The sequence below is a fragment of the Pelodiscus sinensis genome, chromosome 6 (genome assembly GCF_049634645.1).
Source record: "Pelodiscus sinensis isolate JC-2024 chromosome 6, ASM4963464v1, whole genome shotgun sequence".
Classification (NCBI taxonomy): domain Eukaryota; kingdom Metazoa; phylum Chordata; order Testudines; family Trionychidae; genus Pelodiscus; species Pelodiscus sinensis.
In genome coordinates this window covers 81,606,026-81,621,812 of record NC_134716.1, presented here as the reverse complement: position 1 = coordinate 81,621,812, position 15,787 = coordinate 81,606,026, and the positions used below count along the sequence as shown (strand labels likewise).

Genomic DNA, 15,787 nt, shown 5'->3' with positions numbered 1-15,787 from the left:
TCCTATACAAGGAAAGCTACTTGTGAATTTTTAAAAGTGTCTATTACAGAATGACTCTCAGTTTAAGATAGCAATAATACCTGATAGAAAGACAGTAGCCCAGATGTCTGTCATAGATAAGTTTTCCATTGTCCTTAGAACATACAGAATCTATTAATTACCTAACCATGGAGTATGAAATTTCTTAGATTAGCTTTTTTACTATACAGATGTCCCTAAGGTTTTAAAAACAGCTACATTTTGCTTATAGCAAGAACTGAGACACAATACCTATTGTATTAGACACAATCCTAAACATCACATTTAAGGAAGGATACCAATTTTGGTGAGCAAAGGTTAGGAAAATCTGGCATTTGCACTAACAATTAATTTTATAGTATGGTGATTATGTCTGCAAATAATCATTTTGCATAAAGCAGCATCAAGAATAAATTTCTTGTTTACACAATCTTTTATATATAGGTCTCCACCTGGATTTTCTTGAGCAAGACATATTTACATGTAATAATATCATACCCCCCACTTGTTCCATTTTGTCTTGTGCCAGCTTATCTATTCTTGCTAAACCAAACAAAAAATATTTCCTTGCTGTTGATCAGGGCATTGCTAACATGGGTCTTAACTACCACCTTTTCAATTATTTAATGCTGAAGTGCCAAACAACCCTAAGTAGAGAAGCCATAACTACAGAGAGTAGGAAATAGTTTGAGTGATTAGACCAACATGAAGGGAGGTCCTGTGAGCTTTGACAGGACTGTTTCAGTCCCATGGGGAAAATGAGATCATGAACCCAAGTATGGAGTCTTTCTAGGCCCTGGAGGAACCAGACCATCATCTCGTGGGAAAAGACGAAATGTCTTACACTGTGTGGGGTGGAAAGCTGAGAAGACTGCCATGTGAACTTTCATAGATGAGAAAAAGAGACCTTGATGTTTAAGGTGGAACACGTAGTCTAGCAAAGTAGGAAGCCCCAGTGGAAGGCTGTCACCTAGCAAGACCTGTCGAACCTGTTTTGAGCAGATCTGTTCTTCACAGTTCAGCCACACAGCAACCTTGCCACAGTCTTGTGAAATCAAGCCCAGAAAGAATAGGAACACAAGTGGAGCTGCCATTGAGAGGTCCAGAAGCACTCTGAATCAATGCTACTATGGTCATGCCGGACCTATCAGAATAACCTTTGCCTTGTCCCACTTGGTCTTTAGGAGAATCTTGTGAACCAAGGGAATTGGTGGGAAGATATAGTAAATGGTCTGCCTACAAGACCAAGAAGGCATCACAGATGGAGCCCCTGCCAAGCTCATGCACAGAACTGAACTGATGGCATTTCCTGACCTGGCTGGTGGCAAACAGGTTCACATGAATAAACCAGAGGTGATGAAAGGAAAAGAACCTGCTGACACAATCCACCAGTGCCCATTCCAGGCTTCTCAGAGATGTGACGCCTCAAGGTGAATGATGTGCTTCACAAAGAAAACCCACAGTCCCTGTGCCAACAGCCCTCTGGCTAAGAAACAGCTCCTCCCTGCTTGTTGATGTAAAACATTGAGGCCATATTGTCAAGACCTGAACCACCATGCCTTGGATCTGTGGAAGGAACATCTGGCAGCCAAGTGTACTGTCCTGAGTTCCCTGACATCTATATGCAGAGAGAATTCTTCCTGGGACTAGAGGCCAGAGTCCTACAACAGGAGTGTGGTGCATCCAAAACCAAGGTTACTAATGGATACAGGGTGGCAAAAGATACGCCTTTCCTTACAGAATGCAGGTCTCTTCATCAGCCCAGAGAAGTTAGGATGCGGGACAAAACTGTGATTAACACCAGCCACACACATAGGAATCTAAGGCATAAGTACTGCACCACATAAGTATATGCCACCAATCTGAGGCAAACCCAGGCAGTTTTAAGAGGGTGGGTTGAGATCTGATAGAGGAGACCTGACATAATTCAGATTTTGGTCTCCAGTAAATAAGTCTAGGCCAGGGTAGGTACTGCCCTGATTAACTCTATTTTCTGAGCTGGGATCAGATTAAAAAGTATGATTAAAACTATGCCAATGCTGTGCTGGATTTGAGCCTGTGAACATCCTGATGTCCAAGAAGAGCAACAACCACTACCATGCTTAGGGCTGCCAATAAGCTGAAGGGAAGCATGATGAATTAAGAGTGGCATTGACCCACCACAAACTTGGGCAATATTTTGTGTTCATGGAAGATGGAAATGTGGAAATAAGAGTCCTTCAAATTGAGAGTGGCATACCAGTCAGCCTCCAGATTTTTGGGAGTAATGCTCAACTACTCTCTCTGTCCCACTTGTTTGCAGTCAACACTATCTGGAACTATCCCAGGAGGAAGTGGGAGTGATGCAAGTACAGGTACTCAAACCCAGTGCCCAATACACAGCACTTCTTCTGTGTGCTTATTGAGATGGGGGCAGAGACAAAGGGATCTGCCATGGCACCCTGACAAGCCTCAGCGCTGCCTCATTAATTGGCAGAGTCACTCTAGAGGGAGACAATGCAGCCATGACACTAATTAAGCTGTGCACAGACTGTCAATCCTCAGCTTCTAGCCCCCAGTTTGTGGTAACCCTTTTTAGAAGATTTTCATGGGCCCTGAAATCATCCAGCAGGAGCAGGTTGCTGGGGCCGGTGATCGCCATTGCAGGAGAACGACAAGGAAGACACCAGCACCAGAGAATGCCTCTGCTTCCCCTACCTGCACCATTTCCAATGGAGCCACTTCTGCAACCTCAGTATTGGGGTCAGTGCCACTATCAGGGCCCAATGCCGAGCAGGATGAAACAGTGTCTCTCTTGGACACCAAGTACCAACAGTGGAAGGGGGTCTCAGTACCATGAGAAACTCCCACTGGTGCCAATACTGCCAATATATTGGACAGTAACCCAGTGGCCAAGAGCTAGAACTACAGCTGTCAGTATGTAGACAATTTATAGGTTAATCCCTTGCTACCTCTGAATCAGAGGCAGCAATGGAGGGGGGGGGGAAAGCCGGGTGCCCATGAGGAGCTGGCTTCCAGCTCCCTGTAAGCACTGGATCTGCTTGCCCCACCCTACTCCTCATAGCGAGGCAGCAGTGCAGAGGGTGAAGGGGGCAACTAGAGCCAATACATGCCAGGAGCCGGCTTTCATGTACGGGCTCCCTTGGACCTGTCTGCCCCACCACCTTGCTGCCTCCTTACAGAGGCAGCAAGGGAGGAGCAGGCAGGAGTTGGTGCTGGGTGGAGGGAAGCCTGTTTAAAAGCTCTTTCACCCCAGCACCAGGTCCCTGGTGCCACCTCCCCTTCTCCACCATGCACTGCTGTGCATTGCTGCCTCTATCATCCCATGGGGATGTGGAACAGCCTCTGTGCGTGGGGAGTTCAGACCCCCTATAGAGAGGGGCTACTACCACCCTGTGCTGCTGCCTCTGTATTAGAGGCAGCAGTGCAGGGCAGCAGGCATCTGGTCTGCATGGGGAGCTGTTTTATCAACCGGCTCCCCTCACAGACAAGTTCCTACCTGCCACCCCATGCTGCTGCCTCTGATACAGAAGCAGCAGTGTAGGGTATCAGGGGGCTCCCTGGGAGTTGGGCCTGGCCCACACTGGCTGCCAGCCCCTCCTCTGGGGACTATTGAATAGTTGTGTGCCTTCTAAGATTTCATGCAGTTACACAACTATTCAATTACACAATATCTATCACCACAAGTCAGAACCGAAGCCTGGTGCACAAGTCAGACACTGGAATTTCGTCAGCAGAGCAAAGGATTCCCTCTTTGGATCCCTCAAGACACCACAGCAACACAGTAACCACTTCCACCTTCACATGGCACCAGGGAACCAGTGACTAACAACAAATCAGAGACTGCTGCAATGGGACCATGGCGGCTTTTTCTGTGGCTGGTGCTGGGATGGCTCTCACTGCCCCTTGATGCCTTCCATTCCAGGTAGCCTTGGCTGGCATGAGACCTTTGTGGGTGAACAGGATTGGGAAGGCCATCAGGTCCTGTCACACTTGAAAAGCCACCAGAGTTGAAGAAACCAGCAGGAGTGAGATCTCACGAGTCAGAGGTGGGTTCCTCACAGGACTCAGAGCTATAGGCATAGTTGCTGGAGCCAACAGTGGCTCTGGGGACAGACAAGTGGCCTGGCACTGATCTCACTATGTCAGCCATTGCCTGCTTGTCCCTCTTTGGCACCAGAGAGCACCCTCTCTCAGTGCACTGTTTCTTATGCTTCTTCCTCAGCACCAGGGACAGAAAACAATCCTGGGAGGAGACCAGTGCTGGTGGAATGCTTGACACAGAAGCCAAAGTACTCAGTGCAAATTCAGAAGGCTGCCCCAACAGGAAGGCCTTCAGACAAAAGCCTCTATCTTTCTCATTTTAACGTGAGTTTTTCCAAAGCATGTGAGACTGCTAGAGTTTGGGTGATTCACAGGCATGGACCTGCTGCAAGAGGCATACCGCTCGAAGCCCAGGGATGAGGACATGCCTACTGGCAGTATTGGTACCAGTGGAGTTTTTCCACCCATACTGGGCCCCCCCTTCTGTCGCCAGACAGAACCCTCCTCCCCCTGACATCCTTGAGAAAGAGAATCCTTGAGAACGAAACTCTGTCTTCAAAGGCTCCAGGGCCTCCAGAGGTGCTGGAATAACTATGATCCTGGATGCTAGACAGAAACCAGACGATAGCAGCAATTGGGCCAGCACATGATTGGGGCCTTGGGTTGCCTTTGTCTGGTACCAGTAATTGATACGCCTACACACCGTCCCAGAAGAGGAATCTGCCACCCCATCAGAAAAGAATGTCCGGCCCTAATGATTTCATTACCTCCACCTCACACGTGCAAATTAAGCTTCGGATCCCGTGGGAATGGGCGTCACAAAGACATTCCAACTTAATTGGCATTAAGAAGCGTCTACGTGACCACAGGGGTATAAAGTAGGACCCTGTGCACCACTCTAATTGGAGATCCACCCATATACCTGCTGGTCAGGTGGTCTTGGACCCCCGAGACTTTAGGGACGCCTTAGTCTCGTACCGACTGCTTCCAATTGGGATTGAGAGGAACCTGGCTTTGCTGGAGTAAGGATCACAGGGGTGAGAATATACCTGCTAGGTGTCTATTGTACATGCATTTAATAAGAGCTCAGAGAACCAAAAGGGTTTCATGGTACCTGTAAGTGACTTTTAGTGTAATTTCTGTCTTGCCCTTTTGTAGTGGCTGTGTTATCTGTAACACAGCAGTAGCATTTAACAGCTAAGTTTGCCTTGTAACAATAAAATAGTAACTGTTTAAGCTTTAAGCTGACGACTCCTGTTGCTGTAACAGAACCAGACACAATTAGAAGGATCACAGCCAGTCAGGGGTAAACGCAGTAAGAGCTGAGCATTGGGTTGTGCAGCTTCCACGGGGCAAACTATTGGGGCGCTCATCGGCTTTCCCTAGGCTGCCCGCTGCGAAGGGACCCCGGTCCTTGCAGCTAAAGACTCGGGCGTAAAACTTTGGGGCGCCTGTCAGCTTTTTGGCTGCCCGCTGCGAAGGGACCCCAGTTCTAGCAGTTGAAGACTTGGGTGTATAACACACACAAACACAGCCCTGACCACTGGCTGACACGTTCCCACTGCTCTTACTCAGTGGTGTCTCAGCAGTTGTTTCATTCAACCTAGCACTGGCCCAATTCCAGTACTGACCCTAGTACCAAGATCCCACGATGGGCAGAAGGAGTTGAGAGGATTGTCCCTTATATCAGCACATATGCACACAACTCCAGGGGGCACCAGATAGGGATGTGAACAACTAGTCGACTATCCAATAAGCAAATGCTTATCAGATAGTTGACAGGCTAGTCAACTAGTCGCTTCCCCCTGCTTGCTGCCTCTATCAGAAAGAGGCAGTGGGGGGTGGAGGAGGAGGAGAAGAGGACAGGGTACTTCAAAGTATGGGCTCCATGCAGCACTGTCGCTTTGAAGTGTCGTGTGCAGCCTGGGGCAGCTCCATACTGCACGTCGCATTTCAAAGTGGCAGCGCCGCATGGAGCCCAAGATCATCTGGGGACTCCCTCACTGACCGCAGGCTCCATACAGTGCTGCTGCTTTGAAAAGGCTGATCCCGGGCTCCACATGATACTTTCGCCTTTGAAGGCAGAGGCACTCTATCGACTAATCGAATAGTCAATGCAAAATGCATCAACTATTTGATCAGTCAATTAATTGATATTTAACATCCTTAATGCTAGAGCTGGTCCCCTAAGGATACCATTGAAGGAAAAACCTGCAATTCTGCACACAGTGCACATACTACTAGCAGAAATGGGATATGAGCAAAAACTCAAAGAGCAGCTTTACAGAGCTGCAACGCAGACCCTTAAAAAACAAATGTAGTGTATTCTAGTTATACACAGGCTGACTGAATATAAAGAGGGGCTTCTGAAGCTCAGTGCCATCACCTAGAATTAGCAATATATTCCTCTGAAGAGAACTGTCAGAGGAAAAGATCACCCCAGTTCACAGCTGTTAGAGGAGGGAAGTAAAAAAGGGTAAAAAATATGATATAGTGCTGTATTTCTCAACTTTTTGATCCCAGGGACCAATATTCCCTCTAATTTTTTCCATCCATGTGCAGAATACATTTTGTTGTGTGTACAGAGGCATGTGCAAATGTGTACCACCAACAGAAACACATGCTGCTGGCTGTGGGCATTCTGCTAATCAACTGGGCGGCATCTGAATCTCTCCTGGGTGGCTGCCCAAGCATTAAACTTACAGGGAACACTGCCAGGGACTGCCTTCCTAAACTGCGTCAAAGAGGTTCCAGCACTAGTCACGCACCTGTCAATAATGAACACTGAAATCGCAGTCTCAATTAACACCTGCCATAAGACTTGATCCTATTATAAATTTTATTTTAAAATTTCTACTGAATTTGAACAGGTCTCCTATCCCCATAGAGTTAAAGACTATCAAGAAGAAGTGTCTTCAAACTGTGGGGTAGAACAGGCCTGGGCCAGCCTTCATAGGTGAGGGGAAAGGAGCATCCCTTTGCCCCCAGTTGTTCTGCTACCCTCTGCCCCCTACTGCAGCCCCACCAATCCTGTTCCCAGCCTCAGCCTCCAACTGTGACCCTAACCTCAACCTCCCTGCCCCCCATGGAGCACAGACAGGAGTAACAAGGGGGTGAGGGAGAGCACAAGCCTGAAATGGTTGGGGACTAATGATCTTTTCTTCTAGTCCTGAAACAGGCAGAACTAAAATAACAGAAGAGATGTCTAGTCAGAGGAGAGTATAATTCCTCCCAAATCCCCTTCTAATTATTATGAATGGCAAAAGTTAAGATACTGCACAGCGAGCATTTCATTCTAGAGTCAAGGATTAGTTGCTTCGAATTAGTTTTCAAAGATAGAAATTGAGAATTTTATGTTTCATAAGTATAGGGCCTGAGTCACAAGTTATTTTCACTATTAACAGTTTAGAGAAAAATCAATGCCTGTATGGCAAGTGACGTGCAGGGAAGAGGGACGGTTACGTCTACTGTGTTTGAATGTGCGTCAATAATTAAGTTATAAACAATTGCTGCAGATCTTCAGATTGTAACTAATTTTCTTTTCACATGATGTCACAGTACCAAACAATGAAGAATATCCAAAGTCTTTTGAGACATGTTCTGATTTAAAGCATTCAGAAAGAAATACAATTGTATTTAAACAGATAGGTTGTAGACCTCAACTTAGACCCAGCCAGGGTTTTGTTTTTCAGGTGCACACATGAAGTAGCTATAAACCTCACTTTTGGCACACTTGTGTCTTCCATTGTCATGAGCAAGCAGAGACTGAGTCGTACAGGAGTGCTACTTAAAAGTGAAATTCCTGTGCCTGCAACATTATAGAAAAGGAATGCACATGTGTTTTAGCAGCAGTCCAGCATTGTGATTGGCTACAGGATATCCAGTCTGGAGAGCAGTCATCAAGTACCACAGATGAGATGAAGAGAGATATGGGCAGGCAATTCAAAGCTGGGGAACACACCTTCAAGTTCAGATATAAAGTCAACAGTTTTTGTAGAATGCCTTAGCTCCCACAAGGTGGGAAAGAAGAGTTCAGAGATCAATAGTTGCCCAAGAAGACTTCTGAATGAAAAATCTGATGAGAGACTAACAGAAATTAATTTGACCAAAAATAACGAGCTATGGTGTTGATTAGACTGAGTCGATTTTAGTACTTTCTTTTTTGAAGGAATCTGGTTAAGATTACTATTGTTGGTTGACTTAATGGATAACTATTTTCCTTGGTAGGAAGTGAATTTATTTCTCTTCAGGTGCCATTCTTTGAATTTCATCATTTAACTTGCCAGTACCACCACCACTCTGGAATCTGACAGTTCCCTTCTACAATAAACTCCATTGGTCAGGCATCCAATGCTCCGGCACTCATGATGGTCCAGCACATCAGGAACCCAGAAGTGCTCCGGCTGCCGGACAATTGGAGCTGCTCAATGCCCGGTTTCCCCGATTCAGCCACTGCTGAAACTGACCAGCAGCTGAATCCGGACAGCCGGGGGCAGAGCAGCTGGGGTGCTGCCGGTTGGTCCCGCAGCACCGCCCCTCAGGGCTGCGGGACCAACCCGGCAGCACCCCCGCTGCTCTTGGGAACGCCTGGAGAAGAGCAGCTGGGAGTGCTGCTGGGTTGGTCCTGCAGTGCCGAGGGGCAGTGCTACGGGACCAACCAGGCAGCACCCCAGCTACTCTGCCCCAGGCATCCCCGATTCAGACGCTGCTGAAACTGACCAGCAGCAGCTGAATCGGGAACGCCTGGGGCAGAGCCCAACTATTGGAAGGGGGGGCTATGAGGGGCCTGGGGTGGGGAGGGGTTGCCCTCATAGCCCCCCCTTCCGATAGTCCGGAAGATCTGATAATCCGGCACCCCCTGGGTCCTAAAGGTGCCATATTATTGAAGTTTACTGTATTTTTCTTCAAACACACAGGTGTAATTTTTCCTTCATCAGCATGCCCTGTTTAATTCCCCCATCCCTATTACCAGGGCTCAACGAACTGCGGCGAGATCTACTCGCCAGCGCAGCGCTGGTGAACGGGGCGACTGAATGAAATCTACTCGCCACGAGCAAGGAGATATTGCAATTTGTCAAGCCCTGCCGATTACTGTTGATGATAAGCTAAGCTCCATGTAAGCTGTGTGGCTGCAGAGCTGCCTAGTCAGGGCCATGCAGACGCTTAAGGAAAGAAGGAGGGCTGCTCCCCACCACCTAGTCAAGCTGTGGCCAAGTCATGGACCCGTCTGCCGCAGACTGGGGAATGGGCACCTATCCTGAAGCTGCAATGACTAACTGGGAGAGATGCCTTTCCCTCCCAGCTCAAGTGCCTTTGTGAAGAGACGTATCAGAGGGATAGCCGTGTTAGTCTAAATCTGCAAGAACGGCGAGAAGTCCTGTGGCACCTTACAGACTAACAGATTTATTGGAGCATAAGCTTTTGTGGGCAAAGACCCACTTTGTCAGATGCATGTAGTGGAAATTCCAGAGGCAGGTATAAATATACAGGCATAAGGAAAGAGTTCCAATCAAGAGTAAGGCTGGAGATAATGAGGTCAATTCAGTCAGGGAGGATGAGGCCCACTTCTAGCAGCTGATGTGGATCAGCACCATTTTCCTCTGTGTTTTAATTTGTTTTCCTTAGTTGCTTTGTAACATCTAGCAATCAAGTATGCTTTATCAAGTATATCTTTTGTTTTGTAATTAAAAAAAAAAAATCACTTTAAAAAGGTGATGATTTGATTCTTGTGTCCTGGAAGGTGTCCCGCAAGGTCTGTCTGTCTGTATCTGCATGCCTCAGACTGAAAGGTCAGCTACTAGAGACTGCAGCTTGTTTTCTTTTCTTTTTTCAAGCTATTTTAGGACAAAAGAGCTTGGGGTACCCTTGGGGATGGGTTCAAGTGTTCACCCCTGGTTTTTTAGAGATAAAAATCACTTGATGCTGGCCACCATCCCCCAAAATTTGTGTATTGAGATTCTGGAGGAGAAGGTTTTTGTAACCAGTGCCTGTAGAGGCAAGGTTTTTAAGCTCTCTTGTGGGCCCTCATCTTCTGCACCTGAACAGCCCTGATGGGGGGCTGAGTTTATCATTAATCCTATCGACTACATGCACTCTCCCACCTTTAATGCCTCCCACAAAGGCAGCAGCATGTGGGGTGCATGTAGTGTTGCCAGATGGTTTAATCAAAAACACCAGACACACTTGACATTACATCACAATCTACATTACATCTTATTTAGAAAATAACAGACATTTCTATTTTCTCAATTTGTTTCCCGATCAGGAAGCTCAAATACTGGACTGTCCGATACAAAGCCAGACACCAGGCAACCCTAGGGGCATGCCTGGGCACGCTGCCAACACAGGCTGCGCCACAGGATGCCAGCACAGCCTCTGTATCAAAAGCAGCAGCACAGGATGGCAGGGGGCTTCCTGGGAGGCACTGGCTGCTGGCCCCGCCCCTGGGGACTACTGAATAATCATGTAACCGCTAAGATTTGATGTGGTTACACGATTATTAAATTAATCAGTATCTAACATCCCATACCAGACTCTGGCTCTACTTCCAGCTTTCTCCCCCCACAACTAGGCTCCAGGCCACCAAACCCTCCCCCCGGCAGGACTGGCTCCACTCCCAGCCTGCCCAGCTGGGCTCCGGGCCATTGTCCCCCCTGCCGTAGAACCAGCTTCGCTCCAGACCACTCCCTGGCCAGGGTCTGGGTCCCACTCCAGCCGCCCTTCCTCCTCTCCAGTCCCTCCTGGACATGGGACTGACTATTACAGCCCCCCTCAGCCAGGTTCTTGGCCTGACTCAGCCCCCTCCCTCTGGCCACAGGACCAGATCTGCTAAGCCTCCCCCCCAAACCAGGTTCTGGGCCACCTCTTCTCCCAGGCTGCAGGACGGGCTCCAGGCCACCAGCTCCCCAGCCATAGGACCAACTCTGCTCCTGGCTTCCTAACCAGGCTCCGGGCCTCCCCCTCTGGACTCCCAGCCAGCCCCCATAGGCCCAACAACATCTGTGGTCTGGGTAGTCCCTCTGTTGGACCAGAAAGGCTCAAGCTGTACTAGTTTGAATAACTTAAGTAACATCTATGGACCAGATCACAAGCCAAAACAAAGACAGACGGTATCATGCAAATGACAGACAGTAACTAAATATAATTACACCAGAAAGATATTAATATGGATAAATACTACAAAAGTCATTTCCTAGATTTTCTGCACATTAATTCATTAGTAGCCATTTTATATTAAAAAAACATATTATGCATTCGTAAGAAGAGCATAATCTGGAGATCACCCTTTTCAACTGCAGTTAGAGCTGAGGCTTGTGAGGAAGTTTCCTTGATTTTTACAATCTCAGGCCACGTCTTCATTACGCAGATGTACGCTGCTGTGGTTGATTTTCTGGAGTTCAATTTAGCGGGTCTAGTAAAGACCTGCTAAATTGAACTCAGAGGATGCCCCCATCGACCTCCCACTGTGGAGACCATGTGAAAGTTCGAATTAAAGTACATTGATTCCAACTACATAATTAACATAACTGGGATTGTGTATCTCAATTTTACCTTCCCACGGAATGTAGACCTGGCCATGTGTACAAGTTTTAGATGAATCTTCCAGAACCTTATAAAACTGTAATAGTAAGCTGACACAAAAAAACAGTAATTCCAACATAAACAGGCTAATCAACACGGCACAGACAGGATAACATCTACAATAACCCCACCGATTTTTTCCACAAGGAAATCCTGAGTAAGGACTGAAAGATATACTAAAGAGAGGATCATAAGAGTCTAAACACATTTCTAATAAGGATGTTAAATATCGGTTAATTGCATAGTCAAGTAACCTCATGAATTATCAATTAGTCGACTATTCTATAGCACCAAGGGGCGGAGCCAACAGCCAGTGCTCTCTGGCCTCACTCCTGAGAAGCCCCCTGCCATCCCACACTGTTGCCTCTATATAAGAAGCAGCAGTGCAGAGTGGCAGCAGCCCATCTGGGGGGGTTGGGTCTGAGCTCCTGGACCTGATGCAAGCTGCTACTGAGCCAGGCTGCCTGGCCACCTCATTCCTAATATACTTTAAATACAGAGCTGCAGTAGGGATGGGTCCCAGACCCATCACAAGTCAGGACTGAGCTGGGCTGCTGGCCAGCCTGCTAAAATGTACTGGTGGGGGGGGGGGGGGGGGAGGGGCGTGGAAATGCATGTAGTATATAGCATTAACCTGTAAGGTTTCCACTTATCAGTTAATCGACTATACTATTACATCTTTAATTTCTATTACACATCTTGTATTGTGTATCTATCAAAGAAGCAGGAACAGTTTACTTACGGCATAGCTCTGTAAGCTGTGTCTGTACATACTCGATTTTCATTAACGTTCTCCCAAACAGAGTAAGCCATGGAACTAGCAACTCCATCTGGGTAGTCCACTACTGGTACTTCTGCTGGTTCAGCATTAACATTTTTTACCTAGTTAAACAATCCCCCCACAAAAAAAATACATTAAGATACACAACATTTCAGTTTTGTGGCTGAAAGCAATTTTTTTAAACACACATCTCCAGTAGTTCACATTCAGTTTCTATTGGTTTTTTCATTTAAGTATTTTCAGAACTAAAATTATACAAATTACTCAAAAATATTTTTATATTTACAGGAGAAGACTGAGACACTCATACCACCACAATGAAATAATGAGCACTATTTTAATACGGGCACAGCATTGACTAAAAAGAAGTTTCTGAGATTTAAATGAAGTGACTGAATGCTTCTGAGTACTGAGCTCATGTTCACATGGGGAATGGTAGTCAAAGACCGCTCACATCCTAAACATCACTGAGGACCATAGAGGACTTCCCCGTCCCTCCCCACAAAAAATATTTAAGGTGGAACTGCTCTGGCACTATTGGGCACAGGAGGCTCTAGGCCCAAAGCATGAGTCCTGTGTTTATTATTTTTCAAGAAATAGGATTCTGCTGCCCAAAATTACATGAGATATTTGTGACCTGGGTATAGCTATAAGACAGCTTACAAATACATGAAAAATATCTAACACTTCCAGTGTTTTCTGGCATTCTGGTTAGCCTGAGAGGCTGCTTCATATCAGTGTCTGACTGATAGATGGAGAGTTGGCTACATTCATATTGCCCATGCTACCCATTGCTACTTTCATTTAGAGGTCAATTTAAAGATGATGTAGCAGTTTTGGAATTTGAAGTTGAAGCAGTATAGAAAGGGGATGGAAAGAGGCAAAAGGAGAAGATTGTTTTATTTGAAGTTTAACATTTCTTTACATTTCTTAAAAAGATGCCAGTAAAAGTGACCTGAGAATTGAACGGGGTAGGCTTTCGAAGAGCAACGACTAGAGTAGAAGAAGATTAATGTAGTTGGCCGAGAAGCAATATGACTTCTAGACAACTGGGGGTCGGGGAAAGTAGACCAACTTTATTTGTAGCCCCAATTCAGAAAAGTTATTAAAAAATGAGTAGATCCAACAAACTCAAGGGAATAGTTTACATGCTTGAAGTTAGACATATCCTTCAAGGAAACTTTCCAAACTGGGCCCCTAATGAACTAGATTGCACTCAATGGATTTGAATAGGACAGGTATGTTAATAATGTACCTCTCTGTAGCATTTTCCAGCATTAACCAGTATAGAGTCTTTAATGTATATTTGGGTATTGTGCACACAACACTGTTGATGATTTCCAAAATGCCCTACCGTATATAATTCAGACAGAAGAGGGCTTTATTCTCAAACTATACCTAATATCTAGATATATAGATGTTAATGTTGAACATCATGCTTGCATATTTTCACCCTTGGGGTTTCTTTAAACAAAGGAGTGGCTCAACTAGTTTTTCCAGTTCTACAGGTGTTTTACAACCACATATGTTTTTCAAGGAAGTATCTCCAAACCTCTCAATATAATCTGTACTAAAAAAAAAAAAAAAAAAACTTCTTATGCCACATGGAATAAAGACCAAAATAGCACTTATTGAAAAAGAAGGGAAAATCAAATAACTAGTGGTCTCCATGAATAGAGAAGGATTTACGCTTAGTGTAAGATGCCAATATCCTGCATCTCCCCTTCCACACCAATTTTTGCAAGTTCAACCATGTAACTATTGTGTCAATTTTCTTATTCCCACTTGTCACAGTAGAGATAGCCACCCTATGAGCAGAAGTCATGGTCTAATCAGGGCCATTCTGTAACTGCTATGCCCTTAGAAAAATGCTTATCATACCAGAAGAGGTTCAGCCTAATTGTGCTTCTCCAGCTGGTGATGCAGAGGCAGCACCAGCACTACCAGGGGTAGGAAGACATATTACACCAACACTCAATAGTAAAGGTGTGGGAGGTTAGAGGGAGAGAACACATTAAAGAACAAAAAAGAGACCTAAGTGCATCTACACTAATAAAATGTATGGCTACGTCTACGCTGGCATGATCTTGCGCAAGAACTCTTGTGCAAAAACTCTTCCAGAAGAGAGCATCTACACTAGCATGTGCCTTTGCGCAAGAGCATCCATGCCAACGTAGACGCTCTCTTGCGCAAGAAAGCTCTGATGGCCATTTTAACCATAGGGCTTTCTTGCGCAAGAAATTCATGTTGCCTGTCTACAATGGCCTCTTGCACAAGAACAGTTGTGCAAGAGGGCTTATTCCTGAGCAGAGTTCTTGCACAAGAAGTATTGATTTTATACATTAGAACGTCCGTTTACTTGCACAAGAGCTCGCAGCCAGTGTAGACAGGCAGCAAGTTTTGCGCAAGATCGCACCAATGTAGATACAGCCATATATGTATAATTCACCATCACTGATGGAAGTTGTAGCATAGCTTGATGAAACCACCAAATCATCTGTTATGATATAATGGCAAAGATGCCGAAGCCCTGATTTCATCAAAGCTTTTACCCTTATTCTCATCAGTAGTCAACGGTTGCTACAAAGTTTGCTAGCCATGTGAAAGAAGCTACTTAATTTAGGATGGCAGTAGAGAGACAAACAAAGCCTTTCAGACAACTGTGCTGGTAAGATCTCAATCCTCTTATACTATCCCACATACACTACAGACAAGGAGAAAAAGCAGCATCAACTACTAAAATATAGGATTTTTTTTTTTAGAAAAGAATGAGTATTACTTATAAACCACATACAAAGTTTATGCATTGGCTCAATGTAAGAAGCTTGAAAAAAATATTCTTATCTCCCTCTTCCTTCCTAGCTGTGGAGTCTGCTCTGTTAGCTAACAGAAGCTCAAGTGCACACAAACCCTGCACTTTTTGCCTTAGAAAAAGATACCTGTAGATTACACTACACTGCTTACAGAAAAGGAGGAAAACAAAACCTCGGCAGAGCAAGAAAAGTAACACAACAACAAAACAAAACTCCAAGTTAGTAAATATATATTGCCTCAAATAAAAGCCCTCAATTCTTTTGCAACAAAAACACTTTTAAGAATAAAGGTATGGCTTCACAACCTTTTTCCAACTTAATGACATTTTAGTTTAACTAGTAAAAACCTACATAGACACATTTGAATGGTAATTTAAATTTACAGAGGCAAACCAACATAAGCCAGATTTAAATCAATGTGAGAGCATCCAAATGAAGTCAGATCAACTAAATTGGTTTAAAAGTCATACCCCTTGCATTATGCCAGAGCGACTCTGTAATTAGAGCAGACTTTAGAACAGAAGGGAAAAACATAAGGAAACTAACATTT

General features: G+C 45.4%; 1 protein-coding gene across 3 annotated transcripts in view; it reads right to left on the bottom strand.

Moving 5' to 3' along the window:
- OCLN (occludin) overlaps positions 1-15,787 on the bottom strand; it is a 34,927-nt gene that overhangs the window by 8,521 nt on the left and 10,619 nt on the right. For all 3 annotated transcript variants that reach the window (XM_006124306.4, XM_006124304.4, XM_006124305.4), the window contains exon 5: positions 12,386-12,525. In XM_006124306.4, coding sequence (XP_006124368.1) covers positions 12,386-12,525 — 140 coding nt within the window. The remainder of the gene's footprint in view (positions 1-12,385; positions 12,526-15,787) is intronic.